Source organism: Strix aluco, chromosome 5 (genome assembly GCF_031877795.1).
Source record: "Strix aluco isolate bStrAlu1 chromosome 5, bStrAlu1.hap1, whole genome shotgun sequence".
Taxonomy (NCBI): domain Eukaryota; kingdom Metazoa; phylum Chordata; class Aves; order Strigiformes; family Strigidae; genus Strix; species Strix aluco.
The window spans coordinates 77,219,435-77,233,629 of NC_133935.1; the positions used below are offsets into that span (position 1 = coordinate 77,219,435).

The 14,195-nt window shown below is 38.0% G+C and overlaps 1 protein-coding gene across 2 annotated transcripts in view; it reads right to left on the bottom strand.

The window, feature by feature from the left end:
- The window catches only part of SEMA3C (semaphorin 3C), a 122,937-nt gene that overhangs the window by 8,962 nt on the left and 99,780 nt on the right, over window positions 1–14,195 (bottom strand). For both annotated transcript variants that reach the window (XM_074827909.1, XM_074827910.1), the window contains 4 exons: window positions 6,892–6,980; window positions 4,675–4,716; window positions 3,296–3,453; window positions 299–366 (listed from right to left, as the gene is read on the bottom strand). In XM_074827909.1, coding sequence (XP_074684010.1) covers window positions 299–366; window positions 3,296–3,453; window positions 4,675–4,716; window positions 6,892–6,980 — 357 coding nt within the window. The remainder of the gene's footprint in view (window positions 1–298; window positions 367–3,295; window positions 3,454–4,674; window positions 4,717–6,891; window positions 6,981–14,195) is intronic.

Consider the following 14,195-nt stretch of genomic DNA (forward strand, 5'->3'; position numbering starts at 1 on the left):
AAAAGACTGAATGGATTTAGAAGTAGAACAGCCCTCAAATTAACTGTACCTGTTTCTAGTCAACACTTTCAGCTTGACAGTGATGACTATGTATTTCACGGTTCATAGTTTTATCATATATATGCAAGTGTCATGTAAGTGCAAGGAAAGGTGTTCAAATCTAATCAGAACAAAACTCAGACCTGGAAAATAATTATGCTTTACCATTAAACCACAAAGATAGTATGAGTTATGATGAATCACATAAAGGAAAGCCATGTGTTCTTTATATAGCATGAGGATCTCCAAATTATAGTACCTTTCAGGTTGAAACCTCGGCACTGAGTCAGAGGGTTTCCGTGTCTCACGTCTTGCCTACGACTCCTCCTGAAATATTTTGTAAAAACAAAATGTTATTCCAAGATAGCTACACTGCGAATAAACACTTTTTTATTTGTGGCTTTGTTTTGTTTTTTATACTAGATCAACTCCTAGGGATAGTTCATGACCTACTGTGAGTGTGTTTTACTCTTCGCAAGCTTGCTAGTGAAGATACTGTTTAAGTGAATAATCAGTTTGTTGAAGTTTCTAAAATGGTTGCACTTTTGGTAGATAAAGTAGTTTTGCAATGGAGGTATAGAGATGGAAGGGTTAGAGGTGATGCATGAAATAGACAGAGGTTCACTGTTGCAAGACATAATATTCAAAGCCAGAACCCCCAGCTGGAACTCTTCATAAAGGCAAACACACCTAAGAATGAGATGTTCAAGAGTCACAGTGCTCATATCTAATGCACCAACAGAAAATTGACATAGTGCATGTTCCCTCCTTGATTTTGGCAGGCGCTTTATTTAGCAGAGTGACTGAAGTACTCATCCAGAATGGTGGACAGCTAAGATTCAGTTCTGTCCTCCACTTCAGGGTATGTGAATATTTCCAAAAGATACTTAAAACTCACCAAGTCTCAGAATACTTCTAAATGGGACTTTGTTATATTATTTGGATGACAAATGCAAAATCACAGTTCTGTAGCAAAGTAGCTAGGGAGTTTACTTGGATTGGAAATACTGGCATTTCAGTCCTCACCAGCTAGGACGTCACAGCTCACAGAATCCACTGCATGAAAACCTGGTACATGAATTTTTTATTCTTAAATTATATTATTTTGTTTGCTGAATATTCTTTAAATTAGTTCCATATTTATCAGTTTCAACAAAAAAATACACTGGTGATAGATTGTTGCAAATGGATGCTGCTGGGATATGTAACAGCTGTATTCTGAACTGTGCACAATGACTCGCAAGATCAGAAACCATAAAAAGCCCCTGAAGCTCCAGTACCACTGAGTGAAGGGTGATGCCTCTATGGCCATATTATACCAGGTACTGAAAAAACACGCAGAGACAGTGCTTATAATTCCATGTCACCTGATCCTTCACTGCATTATTTTAAAAGGAAACATTTGAAAGGTGATGTTTCAAAGGAGTAATTTCTGACATTCCATTGATGTTTAACATCAAAAATATTTCTTCTTATGCCTTGGGATCTTAACCCTTGTGAACTATTTAAGTGAGTCAAAGGAGACAATGAAGAATTTCTCAGTGAATTTCAGGATTCCTGTGCTACTGTGAGCTGCTCCACACTGTCAGAAATGGCATGCCACTTGCATTAAGCAGTTCTGAGAATGTAAACTTACAGTTTGATATTTCTAAAAAAAAAGTTGAGAAGGTAGTGGTTAGAAAATAAAGATAATAGTCAGGTGTTTTGAGGTAAGTCAATGTTGGATGAGGAACCACAGTAATCCATGGGAGACAGAAGTGTCAAAAGAAGCAAATAAACAAATGTGTCCAGCAGATACTACTGTCTAGACTATGGGATTTGGCTCTAATTACCAATGTTTTATCCTTCTCTCTTCTTAGATAAAGGGACAACTCATTTCCTTCACATATGAAAAACAGATTTTTTTTTTTCCATACAGTTTTAGGTGTTTATTTTGGTTTGATATAAAAAGCAAACTGCAAACAAAATGTCAGCATGAAAGCAAGCCCCAGTGGAAATAACCTTGGGTGTATATAATGGGGATGGAAAGGAATCCACTGGAAACTGCACAGACTGGGTATACCTGACTGCTCATTATATCTTTCGACAGCTATGTTAGTGTAGGAGTTAGGTGGTCTGAGACTTGGGGATTTTTCTTTTCTTTCCTCCCCCTATCCTCTGACCTTTGTTCCATGGAAGAAAACAATCAGTTTGCAGACTGGAGGCTGAATATGCTGAGTGAAAGCAGTAAAAGCCCCAGGCACTTTACCAATTCCTACATGGCCAGGTTGGGCTTTACCTTTTAATCTCAAATAAGGAATGAGTCAAGAAAACTTTGCAATAACAAAAGTAATTGTCTTTAATCCTAAGGGATGACATTGTCATCAGCTGCTTGGGTCACTGGAGCAGAGCCAAGTTTTGCCTTTTTCTGTCTACGGTCTCCCACCATGTAGGTAAAGGAGTAAATCCCATTAACTGTAGCTGGTCTTCTGCATTTTCAGCTTAGGTGCAGGCAGTGAGCAGTGGCACATAGTGGGTAAAGCTCTGGCACACCTTTGAAAGGTTTGTCTCCTCTGCAGTAATACCTCATTGTGTATTCTGTAGCTTTGTTTGTATATGAAGTGAAATCTTAGTAATACAAGAGCTCACTGCAGCTTCCTGCTATTAAATATTTCCCTTGGGAGGAGGAAAGAGGCTCCTGTTTTGCATAAGAATTATGAGATGGACTATTAGCTCTGTTGTAAATTAAAGAGAAATTGCTTTCCCTGTCTGCTTTAATAAATCTCATGTCAAAAACCCCAAATCTGCAGGCATTACATGGAAATCACATTTGCCTAAAATTTCCCTGGAAATAATTCTTCTCACTTAGGAGCAAATGAGAAATGAAAAGAATAAATGACTTTATTCCTCAGACAGCCTGAGAGATATTCTGCTGTATTTAGGGCTATCATAATTACATCTGTAGTGAGCAAATGAATTTAAACAAAAGGAACAAATGTTTCACTGATTTTGTGTGCATGAGACAGGATTAATATTTATGATTAGGAATAGGGCTTTTTTTCTTGTTTTCAGTCCATTACTTTCAATATGAAAAGGCAAGCTCTTTATCATACACTCTTGCTGCATACCCTCCTCGTGATGAACAATGCCAACCCCAGTAGCTACAGAGGTATTGTTTGTACATGCTCCCACTTCTCATTACAACACCCCAGGCTACATAGCAGAACAAAGGCCTTCTTTCCTTGCAGACTTCACTGGGCTGCTTAATACTGCTCACCTTTTTCCCGTGGGATAAAACCTGGAGCAGGAGTTGCCATCCCAGGCGCAGTATGGATCTCGGGCTAGGCAGCAGTCAGCACAGGCAGTCCCATAGATGTGGCAGCGGTGCAAGGATACCTGGGTGACCCCTTCATCTGAGCTCACGTACAACTGTTGCTGTAGAAGGAAATGGAAAGATTTATTTCAGATGTGGAAGAGCTTCACCGGAGGCTCGGTTAACATGCCTAAAAACCTTTCAATTAATTTTGGAATTAATTCAAGACCAAGAGGGGAGCCACTAATATATATAAACCCAAGATAAACAGAAATCTCCCAGGTGAACAAGCCTATAATATTTCCACCTTCCTGTTAGAAAACACTTAGAAACACTGGGGAATGTTAATGTTTTTTGGACATTGAGTGTCATTGTTCTGTTCTGAGACAGACAGGCTGAGTGAATATATATTGCTCAGATTTGAGAACTTGGTTCTTACTCTGTGAGGATTATTGGCTCAAGCCTTTGAACTAAGTATTTTCTCTACATATAGTCACAATATTATGCAGAGTTCCTAGCTGGATTCTCCAGTGCATAGATTTCCAAGACATAAAACCTATAGATTATATTGAAGCTTAGGGCCAGACTTTGATAGCCTTATACACCTGGAAAAATAAGCCAAAAGAACTTTTACAATAAATGAGAGCTTTTGCAAAGTAAGTTCAAAGTGAATAGGTCACCACCAAAATCTGGGTCAAAATGACTGTTTTACTCAGAAACAATTAATCAATTATTCTTAAAATATAAATTAGTATTGAACAAAAACCTTGAAACTCCCCTGATCTTTTTGTCTAAAACTAAAAAATCACACTGAATTTAATTTAGTGAATAATGTTTACTTAGTAGTTTTGTAAAATATTGAGCAACTTGTTGCTTGCAAAATCATAGAACACATATTTCCAGTTTGGATATTTAACATTTCAGTAGAAATCCTCTCAGTTGTTTGTATCATTCTTATTGCCATCTAATAAACAAACACACACACACAATTGCACCATGGACCCAACAGCCCCAACACTGCCTTTTGCAGGGAAAATTTCTATTTAGGACTTACAGAAGAAAAAGAGGAGGGCAAATTTCCTCTTTTAGTACTTTTTTTTCCTTAATTGTCAAACAAAACAAAACAAAAATGACACTGTCAGAGAAATAGAAATGATATATAATGAATAGAAGTTGTTTCTCTTAGTGGCTTGGGGAATATAAACAGCTCATGCAAACTTCAGTCAAGTTTCTCCATATTCATGGAAAATCTGCCTGCTGCACAACAACTGGTATTCTAACACCCTTAAGTCAATTTGCTTCTCAACTAATAAGCACTAAGTAAGCATTCCGCTTCTCTTTACCTTTTTAGATGAAATCTTCATTGTAGTTATAGGAGAATTACTCTGAAAGACAAAATTCCAAACCATGTTTACAAGGATTCTCTAGTTAATACTGTCCCACATTAAAATTTAAAATTCAATAAAAACTAAGTCATATCTAAGAAAACTATAACTTTTTGTATTTTGGAAAGGCATCACTCACTCCTACTAATTTTTTGTTATTTTCAGAACTAAACAAATGACATATATACAATTAATGTCTCACAAAATGTATTGTCTAAACTCAACTGCATTACTATTACCTATGTGCATCAAAAAGTTGTACACTTCTAATTAACCTGCATCTGTGTTACCTCAGCAATACAGGAGCAATGAGTTTTGAAGCCATTACTCTCACTTTGTAATAAGAAACAATGTTTGTTCTTTGACAATGACGATAAAGAAAAATCATAGAATAGCTCATGCGTATTTACCGCGATCCAGATAAGAGTATATCACATTTCTCCTACACATTATCTACAGTGCATACAGTTTGGTTACCATCCAACATATACATTCAGATTATCAATGACTATAATATTAAAAATGACATGTGTGTTATTGAATGTTTCTTTCCCCGAGACAGAACTGTATACTACTGTGTGTCATCACTGCAGTCTATTATTGCCTGTGTCCAAACCAAACCTTAAAGAACTAGAAAAGGAATTATCACATTCACTGCCTTAAGGTGGTGAAGCAATTAATTATTCTCATCCAAACAAATGATAAAACTGATAGTAATAAAATGTTCAGCATTTTTTTTAAGACTTAGCATTTGATCAGCCACAAAGAAAAGCCATAACGGTGGGCTAGGATTAATTGCAATGACTACAAGGACAGCAGGGAGGCCAGGACTAGAAAATCCGGCTGTGAACCATGTGAACTGTCAAAGGTTTGAAGGAGTTTAGAGCCGCTGTAGTATTTCATGAACTGTCCAGAACTCAAGGTCAAATGCAACATTGGATCTGATGCCACATTCTCCTTTCCTTGCTTATACTCTGGAAAGGAATCAGTGCTTTGCTTACTCTCGATATTTACTAGCACACAGACGGTGATCTCATTCCCGCTCTCTTGGAGAGAATCATCAAAATACTGCCATGCTGCCTGCACAGATTGCAATGGTAGAGGTTACGATATCATGATTTTTAGTTTCAGGATAAAAAAGTCTGTGCACAGAGGCCCAGAAACTAGGTTTAGGGTGAGGATTCCTCTCAGCCCACTTACCTTCTTGCTGTATTAATTTACGTTTCAGTAAATGGAATTAGTAATACTTGGGTGAAGGGTACTCTTTAGGTGATATTACTCACATATATCTTTTTTAAAGGGAAGTCTTCAATAAAAGCCTAGGAAGACTGATTATGCCTTTATGAGGGTTAACACAGAGTGAATTCTTTTCTTAAAGAAATTGTTAATGCTGCCTGTCTAGATAAAAAAGCTTAAATTTTCCTTTTTTTTTAATCCCATCAGTGAAATAGAGAAAAGTCCATGACAAAAGCCTTAACTAAGTTTATAGTTGCATGCTACCATTTGCTCTGAGACTACCTGTTTTAAAGAATAGCCCATTCAAAAATCTGAAAGGGATTTTTCAACATGAGGATGAGCATTTTCTTTAGGTTATTACAAGCCGCTACATGCCAGAGTGATTGACAGAGGCTATTCCCTTATTTCTCTCTGTAGTTGTTTGTGTTTCTTTTCAGCTTATGTTGTGTTAAGCTTGTAGCTTTCTTGACTCCAGAGGCATGTGGCTTTGAAGAACTGGAGTTAAGCAAAACCAACACGACCTTGCTTCCATTCCGCAGCACAGAATCAGGAAGATTATCAGATAATCAAAGAAGTACAAAATTCTTAGATTCCATCTGTAAATAGCGACAGTCTCAATATGTGATGCCAATGATAAAAGTTGCCATCTGGCAGCCACTATAACATGACCTTGTGAAAATGTGATTATCAAAATCCTTCTAGCCAGTATAACAACATAAAAAATAACAACTTAAATACAGGAGAAAAAAAGGACTCCAGCTATCTACAGCCTTCATAACAGTGGACATTTTATATTCCTCTTTGGGTGGTATCATGCTTACAGTATGCACATTTACATGATCTTTTATCAAGTCACAGTTGGCTCTGCCAAAGTCTCTTAGAACAAAGTGTTTGTGTGAACATACACATTGGAAGAGTAAACGTAGAAGCAAGCCAAACCTGAAAAACCTCCAGCTCTTCTAAAATGAGTTCTCCACTTGCAGAGAAGTTGGTGGGTAGGACAACAACTTTTTGTACAGTTCCTTGATCTGGAAAAGATGAGAAAAAGTGAGACCATGTGACAGAGAGAAATAAAAAAGCAGATGAACCATTATCAATTATGCAAAGAAACCATCAAAGCAAGCACTATGATGTAGAGAAAGGTAAGAAATGTTCAGTAATTTCTAGGGTTTGGGGTCAGAAGGAAGCATGAGATGATTCCTTATACAGAAATACTATATATAGTAGTATTATCATATATGAACACGAAAAAGTCATGGTAAGATAGGAGTTACTACCATTACTGTTACCATTCAACCCAAAAAGATCAATCAAAATCAGTATCTTCTATACTAGTTGCTGTACAGACACAGACAGAGGCAGTATCTATCCTAATGATCTTAAAGTAAAAACACAGCAATATAAACAGGTAAAAAGGAGCTACTGCAGAATTTAATATATATTCATATTCATAAATAAAATGTAATGACAACTGATGACATGAAGGTAAACCTTCCAAAGAATAACTCTATCTACACCTAAACAAAGTAAGATGAAAGCTTTATTTTCAGGAAAGCCAAACAATAATCAAGTCCTTTACATACTGGTAGGAGTTAATATTTTGGCCCATGAGGAAAAAAGGAAAAGCAAGGTGAAGATATTGTAGCTAGTCTATCATGGCTGCCCTCTCAAAATACAGTTCCAAGACTCCCAAACCCACTCAGATCAAAGGAGTAAGAAGGATGGGATGATGGCAGTGTTTTTGCAGGGCAGATGTGATGAGTGAGACCAAAGGGATATTTTTGATTAGTTTTCCAAATTTGTTTTGTAGAAAGAATATATGAGATGGAGGGGTCCATCTGTGAAGGCTCTTAAAGGCTGAGACAGCCACTGAAGTATTTCTGACGTAGCAGAAAATACAGACTGTGGAAGGATCACAAGGACAAGTATTTTTACTTGGAAAAAGCACAGCACATAGAATTCCTCTAGCCTGAAAAGCCTGGAAATTAGTCGGAGTAGAATAAATTTATTTGCTCAGTATTGATACTGAGGAATGAGAGCACATGGTATGTCTGTTCGGCCTTCGGAAGTTTTATGAGCAATATAGACTTGTGTGATTAGTAAAACATTAGAATAGCACAATATAGGTAAGTATCTATGTGTATTTTCATGAATTTGTGACCAAGGAAAGGAAATCTCATCTTCCTGTTTGGCAATTCATTATGTAGACAATGTAAACTGAAAAAGGGCAATTTTTACTTTTGCTTTTAAGGTCAGTGACTATTCCATAGCTGGAGCTGCAGGACAAGTTGATTACAGTAAATAATTTACATCTTTTTATTTCCCTGGAGGAAGCCAGCAAATAACAATATATTTTATTTAAAACAATTAAGGTTTAAAGCCAGAATATTAATATGTAATGACCTGACCACACACAGAGAGCACACTGTAGTATTTTGTCATTTAAAAAAAAAAATGGAAAAGAGAAATTGAAGGCTGACAAGACTTAAAAATATGTAGCTATCAATTGTACATGCTCAGGGCACGTTAGGCATGAATTTTTCATGAGAATTTTCTATGGAGAACATTTATTCTCATTATACAATGGCACAATAAACCAGTTCCTTCCGAAGAAACCTTACTGAAACTAAATCTTGTGATAGCACAGCTGTGGTCTAGACTGGATGCCAGTATTAGCAAAGCTATGAGAACCTGAGAGAGATTTACTAACTGCCAGGACCCACCGAAGCTTTAAACTGCTGCAGATGCATCCTTCATTGGAGCTAAGGAGAAGCATGTGCATGTGCATGTGTGTATTTCTGCTCCTACTGAAGGGAATAACCCACTCACAAATATACAGAGCTTAAGTCCAGTCTACCTCTGACTCTTTGCAACCTTTTATCAATGTCCTCTCTCTAATATTAAACTATACCATACAAAATACGGTATCAGAAGTTCAGGAAGGAGTTGCAGCCTTTTGTGTTCTTTTTCAGCTGCCTGCAAAGTGTCAGCTACCTGTAACCCTGACGTACAGGCACTAAGCATGTTGACAGTGACCTTACCTGCAAAGGAATGTGAGGCTGCTGAGTCTCTGAAGAACCGGTTTATTTCAATGACCCATTAACACATGCCACACATTTAAAATTCCTAAATTGCCTTCAGTCCTCAAACATTGCCCTGAACTGAAATCAGAACCTGAGGGGAGATTTTATCATGGGCATTGGCACAGAAAATACTGATAATGCCTGACGCCAAGTTCTTGTGTCCTAATAACCTTTCCTATTTGAAAAGTAGGTTCCTATCTACTTTTTTGTCACACCCCAGCAAAATACACAGAGTTAAGGACTGTTTACCTTGGTATTCATTCCCTTCGACTCAATATTTTACCATTCGCTTTGACTCAGTATTGTACCATGAGGGACCTTGCAGAAAGCCACGTTCCATCGTTTCAAAGGAAACAATATAACATTTAAAATAAATATTCATGTTAGGGGAAGCAGGCAATAGAAATCTATTAATTAAATCACTTAAAGCAAGGGATTCCAATAGTCTATACATATATATATACATATGTCCAACAATACATGGCTTATAGGCTAGAGCCCTCCACCACTTCTAAAAATATTTTTTCTACTGTTGCTCAGCCTTTTCCTTAATAAATGAAAAGCAAATATTTGTGCCCCAAACCCACTTCTTATTCGTTTCTCAGTAGTACTGATGTCTCCACTACAAGCACAGTAGCTGACAGATCAAGTCACTTACACGTGTTCTTGTCAGAAAGATTATGGTACATCTGAGTGAAAATTTTACTTGCTTATTTCCTTTAATGGCAAGGCAGCAAACTAAATTCCCTGGGTTAGAAGGAAGGTTGGAAAGGATGCAGCACTGTGCACTGCAGGAGATATATGCAAAGTAGCAGTGCCTGAGCTGTTTCCCAGTGTATTTCACAATAGAGAATCTTTTGTGTTGTAAGCCAGGCATAAGAGATCATCAAACAAGTACAAGTCAAATTTTTTCATGTTTAGGTCAATGTATGAAATTATAAATTAATTCTGTAAAAATCATCAAAGTGAACAGGATGGTTTCCTTCACCATTTACTTGTTACTTCCAGAAATCCACTTGAAGACAGTTCTACATTGTTATGATTTCACATAATCATGGAAAAAGCCATTGTGTCTCCAGAATATCAATCCATCACTAGAATGCATGAAGTGAAGAGGGAGATTTGTGCTCATCATTTCCCTGACTTTTCACTGGGAGCTGTTTGCAGCCTCACACTAGCCCAGCAGTCTGTGAGTCAAGGGCAGATGGCCAAACAAGAAGAAATCTCCCTCAAGCTGATGGCAAGAGGACAAGAGCGACTCAAAGTTTTTCTGTTTTAAACCTGCTTGAACGACTGCAGGTCTCCCAGCTTGACATGCAAGACAGTGTTCCCTCTGAGAGGACTGAGAAACAGGGAACAGCAAGGGAGGAGAGTGCTAACATCCTGTAGACTAAAAAATGGTGTAGAGAGTATGCAGAGTGGGAAAAAAATGGAGAAGGAAGGCCATCCAACAAGTGATCCAAGGAAGGAAGAAGAAGAGACAAATAAATAAATAACTACTATTACTACTACTACTACTACTAATGAAGAAATATTCCTTGAAATGCAGGGCATGATTCTGGGCTGGTATTAATCAGCTAAACTTCATTGAAACCAGTTGGACTATGCCTGATTACACTAATTCCTGGTGCGGCTGACCATGGGCAAAGGAAAAGGCAAAGCTTCATGAAGAGCAACGACAAATACACAAGTGTTTGGCTGAATCTGCAGGTCTGAGTTTAAATCTTGTTCTCTGAATTTCGACTAGCTTTTCCTTCCTTGGCCCTAAGTGAACACTGCAGTTGTCAGTATTGTGAGGCTCAAAGAGAGTCAGGACTCATCTACTCCTGAGCCACATCACATGCACAAAATTGAGCAACCAAAAACCCCCTGACCTTTCCACATCATAAAAAATTGACCGCAATGAACACCAACTGCTACTCTGACAGGATTTTCACAGAGAGGCTTCCTGCAGTAATCCCCCTCCCTGATGTGTCTGACGTTGCTGGAGACCCTCTGAAAACTTTTTTCCATGTCGTACCTGTCAGCCTAATGGCAGTTTAATTATTTTTGGTCTCTAATCTGAGTTAAACCTGATGCAATCAAATAACATCACAAAGATAAAAGAAAGCGAAGAGTTTGCAGAATTCTTAAAATCTCTCTGTTTGAGAAAATGTTGCGGCTCAGCAGAGTACCCTGAGATAGTGGCAGGTTAGGAGTAGGGCTGAGAGCCAGGTCCCCACACTCTCTGCTGTCCTTAGGTGACTACTGTAAATCAGAGCTCCCACCACAGCCACCTAACATGTCTGTGCTTTCATCTCATCTGTTCACTCATCTGTCAAATGGGTGTAATTTTTTTCCAGCCCATAGGATTACTGTGAAACTTTGTAAAATTCAAGCTGCATCAAAGAACAAAAAGTCAAATACAAATGTTTAATGAGCTCACATTTGAGGGCAAAACTTTCACATAGCCACAGCTCGGCCAAACTTTTGGGACATGCTGTGAGCTTATTTGAATAAAAACTGAACAGGGGAAATGAAACAGGTGGAGAAATGCCCTCTTAATTTACACGTCTTCTTAAAAGGCTCTGAAAAAGCTTTGGATGACTTGGTCAACGAAAGGTTTTGAATGACTCAGGCACTGTGACCAAGAGGAAGAAGGAAACTCTGTCTGCTGCCTGTTGTGCCACATTATCTTCCCAGGCTCACAGTCACAAAGCTGCAGCCAGCAAATCTATGGGAGGCAAGCTTGCTCTTCTGACCAGATTATCTCTCTCCATTAGAATCTGTAGTTCATTACATGATTTTGGCTATTGCATTACTGGAGGCTACTGTTGTCAGCAAGGGTTAGTTTTCCAAAAAGACAGCCATCATGTAACACCATGAAAACGAGTATTACAACCTTATGCTCTGAAGGCACTTACTGCATCCAGACTTTGAAAACAAGTGTTGCATCAGAGAAGAAAAGATAATAAGAAACACTGATCAACCTCATGCCACATCAGATGCATGTGGCCCACATTAATCATCTGAATAAGCCACACTGAAGTCTGAAGTGCCTTTTTACGACAGTAACTTAGATCTCTTTCCACAAAAACATATCCTATCTTGATAGCAAGGAGCTGAAAAAATTCCTATTCGTGCCCATGGCTGTTTAATGTACCCAAGTTTGACCCAAACATTTAAACATTTTCATAACACCAAGAGCAATAAAAAACCCCATGCATAATCTTTTGGTTGTGCAATCTGCGTGTACTTTGACCAAAGGCTTTCATACTGCAAGCAGTAGGTGGCATGCTTAAAAAATAAATATTAATCTCAGGAAAATGTTCTCATGCTGTTTTATTGCTGTTCTTAAAACTCAGATGGAAAACAATCTATCAAAGAATAAACAGAAAATACTGAAAGCTTGGGTTCTTTAGATATAACTGAAATGAGTAAAGTAATTACAGTAAAACTCTAGGGTGATCATGACTAAGTTCTGGTCTATAGGATAATCAAAGCAGAACTCTAACCCCAGATTGCTAAACTGAATATGTTATTACTCACTGCATAGGGAAAAAGCATTAGCATCGCCCTCGTCAAATATGCAAACGAGTGATTACATTCTGTTCAAGTAAATTATCCCTCGGGTTTCTGTTTGGGAAGACAAAGTATACAGCACTCTTCACTTGTAGCACTGCTCTCTGCCATTAGAGACTTACTCCTTACTCTAAATCAGCTCATTTCAGAGGGGGGGGTGAAGAGATCCCTTTGGGTGGACTAGCAAGTTTTGTTAAGTGTTTTGGGAGTCTTCACATTGAAAAGAATAGGGAAAACAGAAGATCGTTATCATTTGAAAAGTGGGTGGAATGCTGCAAGAACAATGTCTGTCCCTGGGATTTATTTCATTAGCTATATAGGCGACAAGGGAGAAAAGCAACATATTAACTCTAGGCATGGACCAGCCCCTGCGAGCTCAGCACTTTTGTCTGGAGGCGCAAAGGAAACACTACATTTAGTTCACATCAATGTGAAAAAATGACACACTTGACTATACCCTCCCATGCCACAGCTACACGGTGAAAACCACTGGGGTTCTTGGACCTTTATACTTCTGTTATTCTTCACTTGCATTCAGGAACTGATTTATTACTGAGGCTATAGAGGAGGAAGAGAGGAAAAGCTAAACATTTTGTGTGCTCTGCATCTGGCAAGACATAAAACACTCCAATTTCAAGCATGAGACAGGTCACTGACAGTGACAGACATGGCTGGCAACATCTCAGTTCAGCAGCAGTAACTCATCATCTGAGCTGAGTGTAATTGTCACCAGGTGTCAAGTCCCATTGTCTCTGGTTGTGGGGCTCCAGGCTCCCAAGGAAATTATCACATGAAATTCTCCTACACAATGTGGTTTTTGCATTTGCCAGGATGAACTGACACCAAAGCAAATCCCCTCTGCATTCCTTTTGACAGTTAATATCTCTATCGAATCCTCCTGAGTCTCACAGAAAGCAGAGAATAAAGAAAAAGTTTCTCCTCTCAGTGGCTGAAACTTGATCACTTTTATTTAAAAGGACTGAGAAATGCAGTAACTTACATTGCACCAGTTTCTTCTGAGGAAGATCCTGGAAGCTATTAATGTCCTGTGCCCTACTTGAGAAGAAGAATGCCTCCCCTCCAACTAACTAGAAAGCAGACAATGATCATCATCTCCAGTGCAGAAGATAAAGCAATGAATATAAATTATCAAGAGTTGCAGTTTACGTATTTGATCCATAACTGATCCTGTGCTGATACACAGAAGAGGATTAACAAAATATAAGAACAAGCTGAGGTATGTTAATGTTTTTAATGAATCACAGGTGTATGTGTGAGGCCACACTGATCACTTAAAACCAGTCAGAAGCTAATCAACGTATAAAATTAATTTACCTGTATTTATCTCTTGCAGAATTACTAAAATGATAAATAACAATACTGTGTTTTCATGAACATTTCAAATTTTCAATACATTTCTAGTATTAAATATCACTGCCACATTAACAACCCTATATTGGTTGGAAACTTTTTTCCACTAATCTTTAGTAGAATTTTCCCCCAATTAACATTAGATATTTATAGAGCATTTTAAAACAATGGCAGCACTATATAAAAAAATGCATAAAATGTTCCTTTGAAAGATCTGTACTAGCCTAC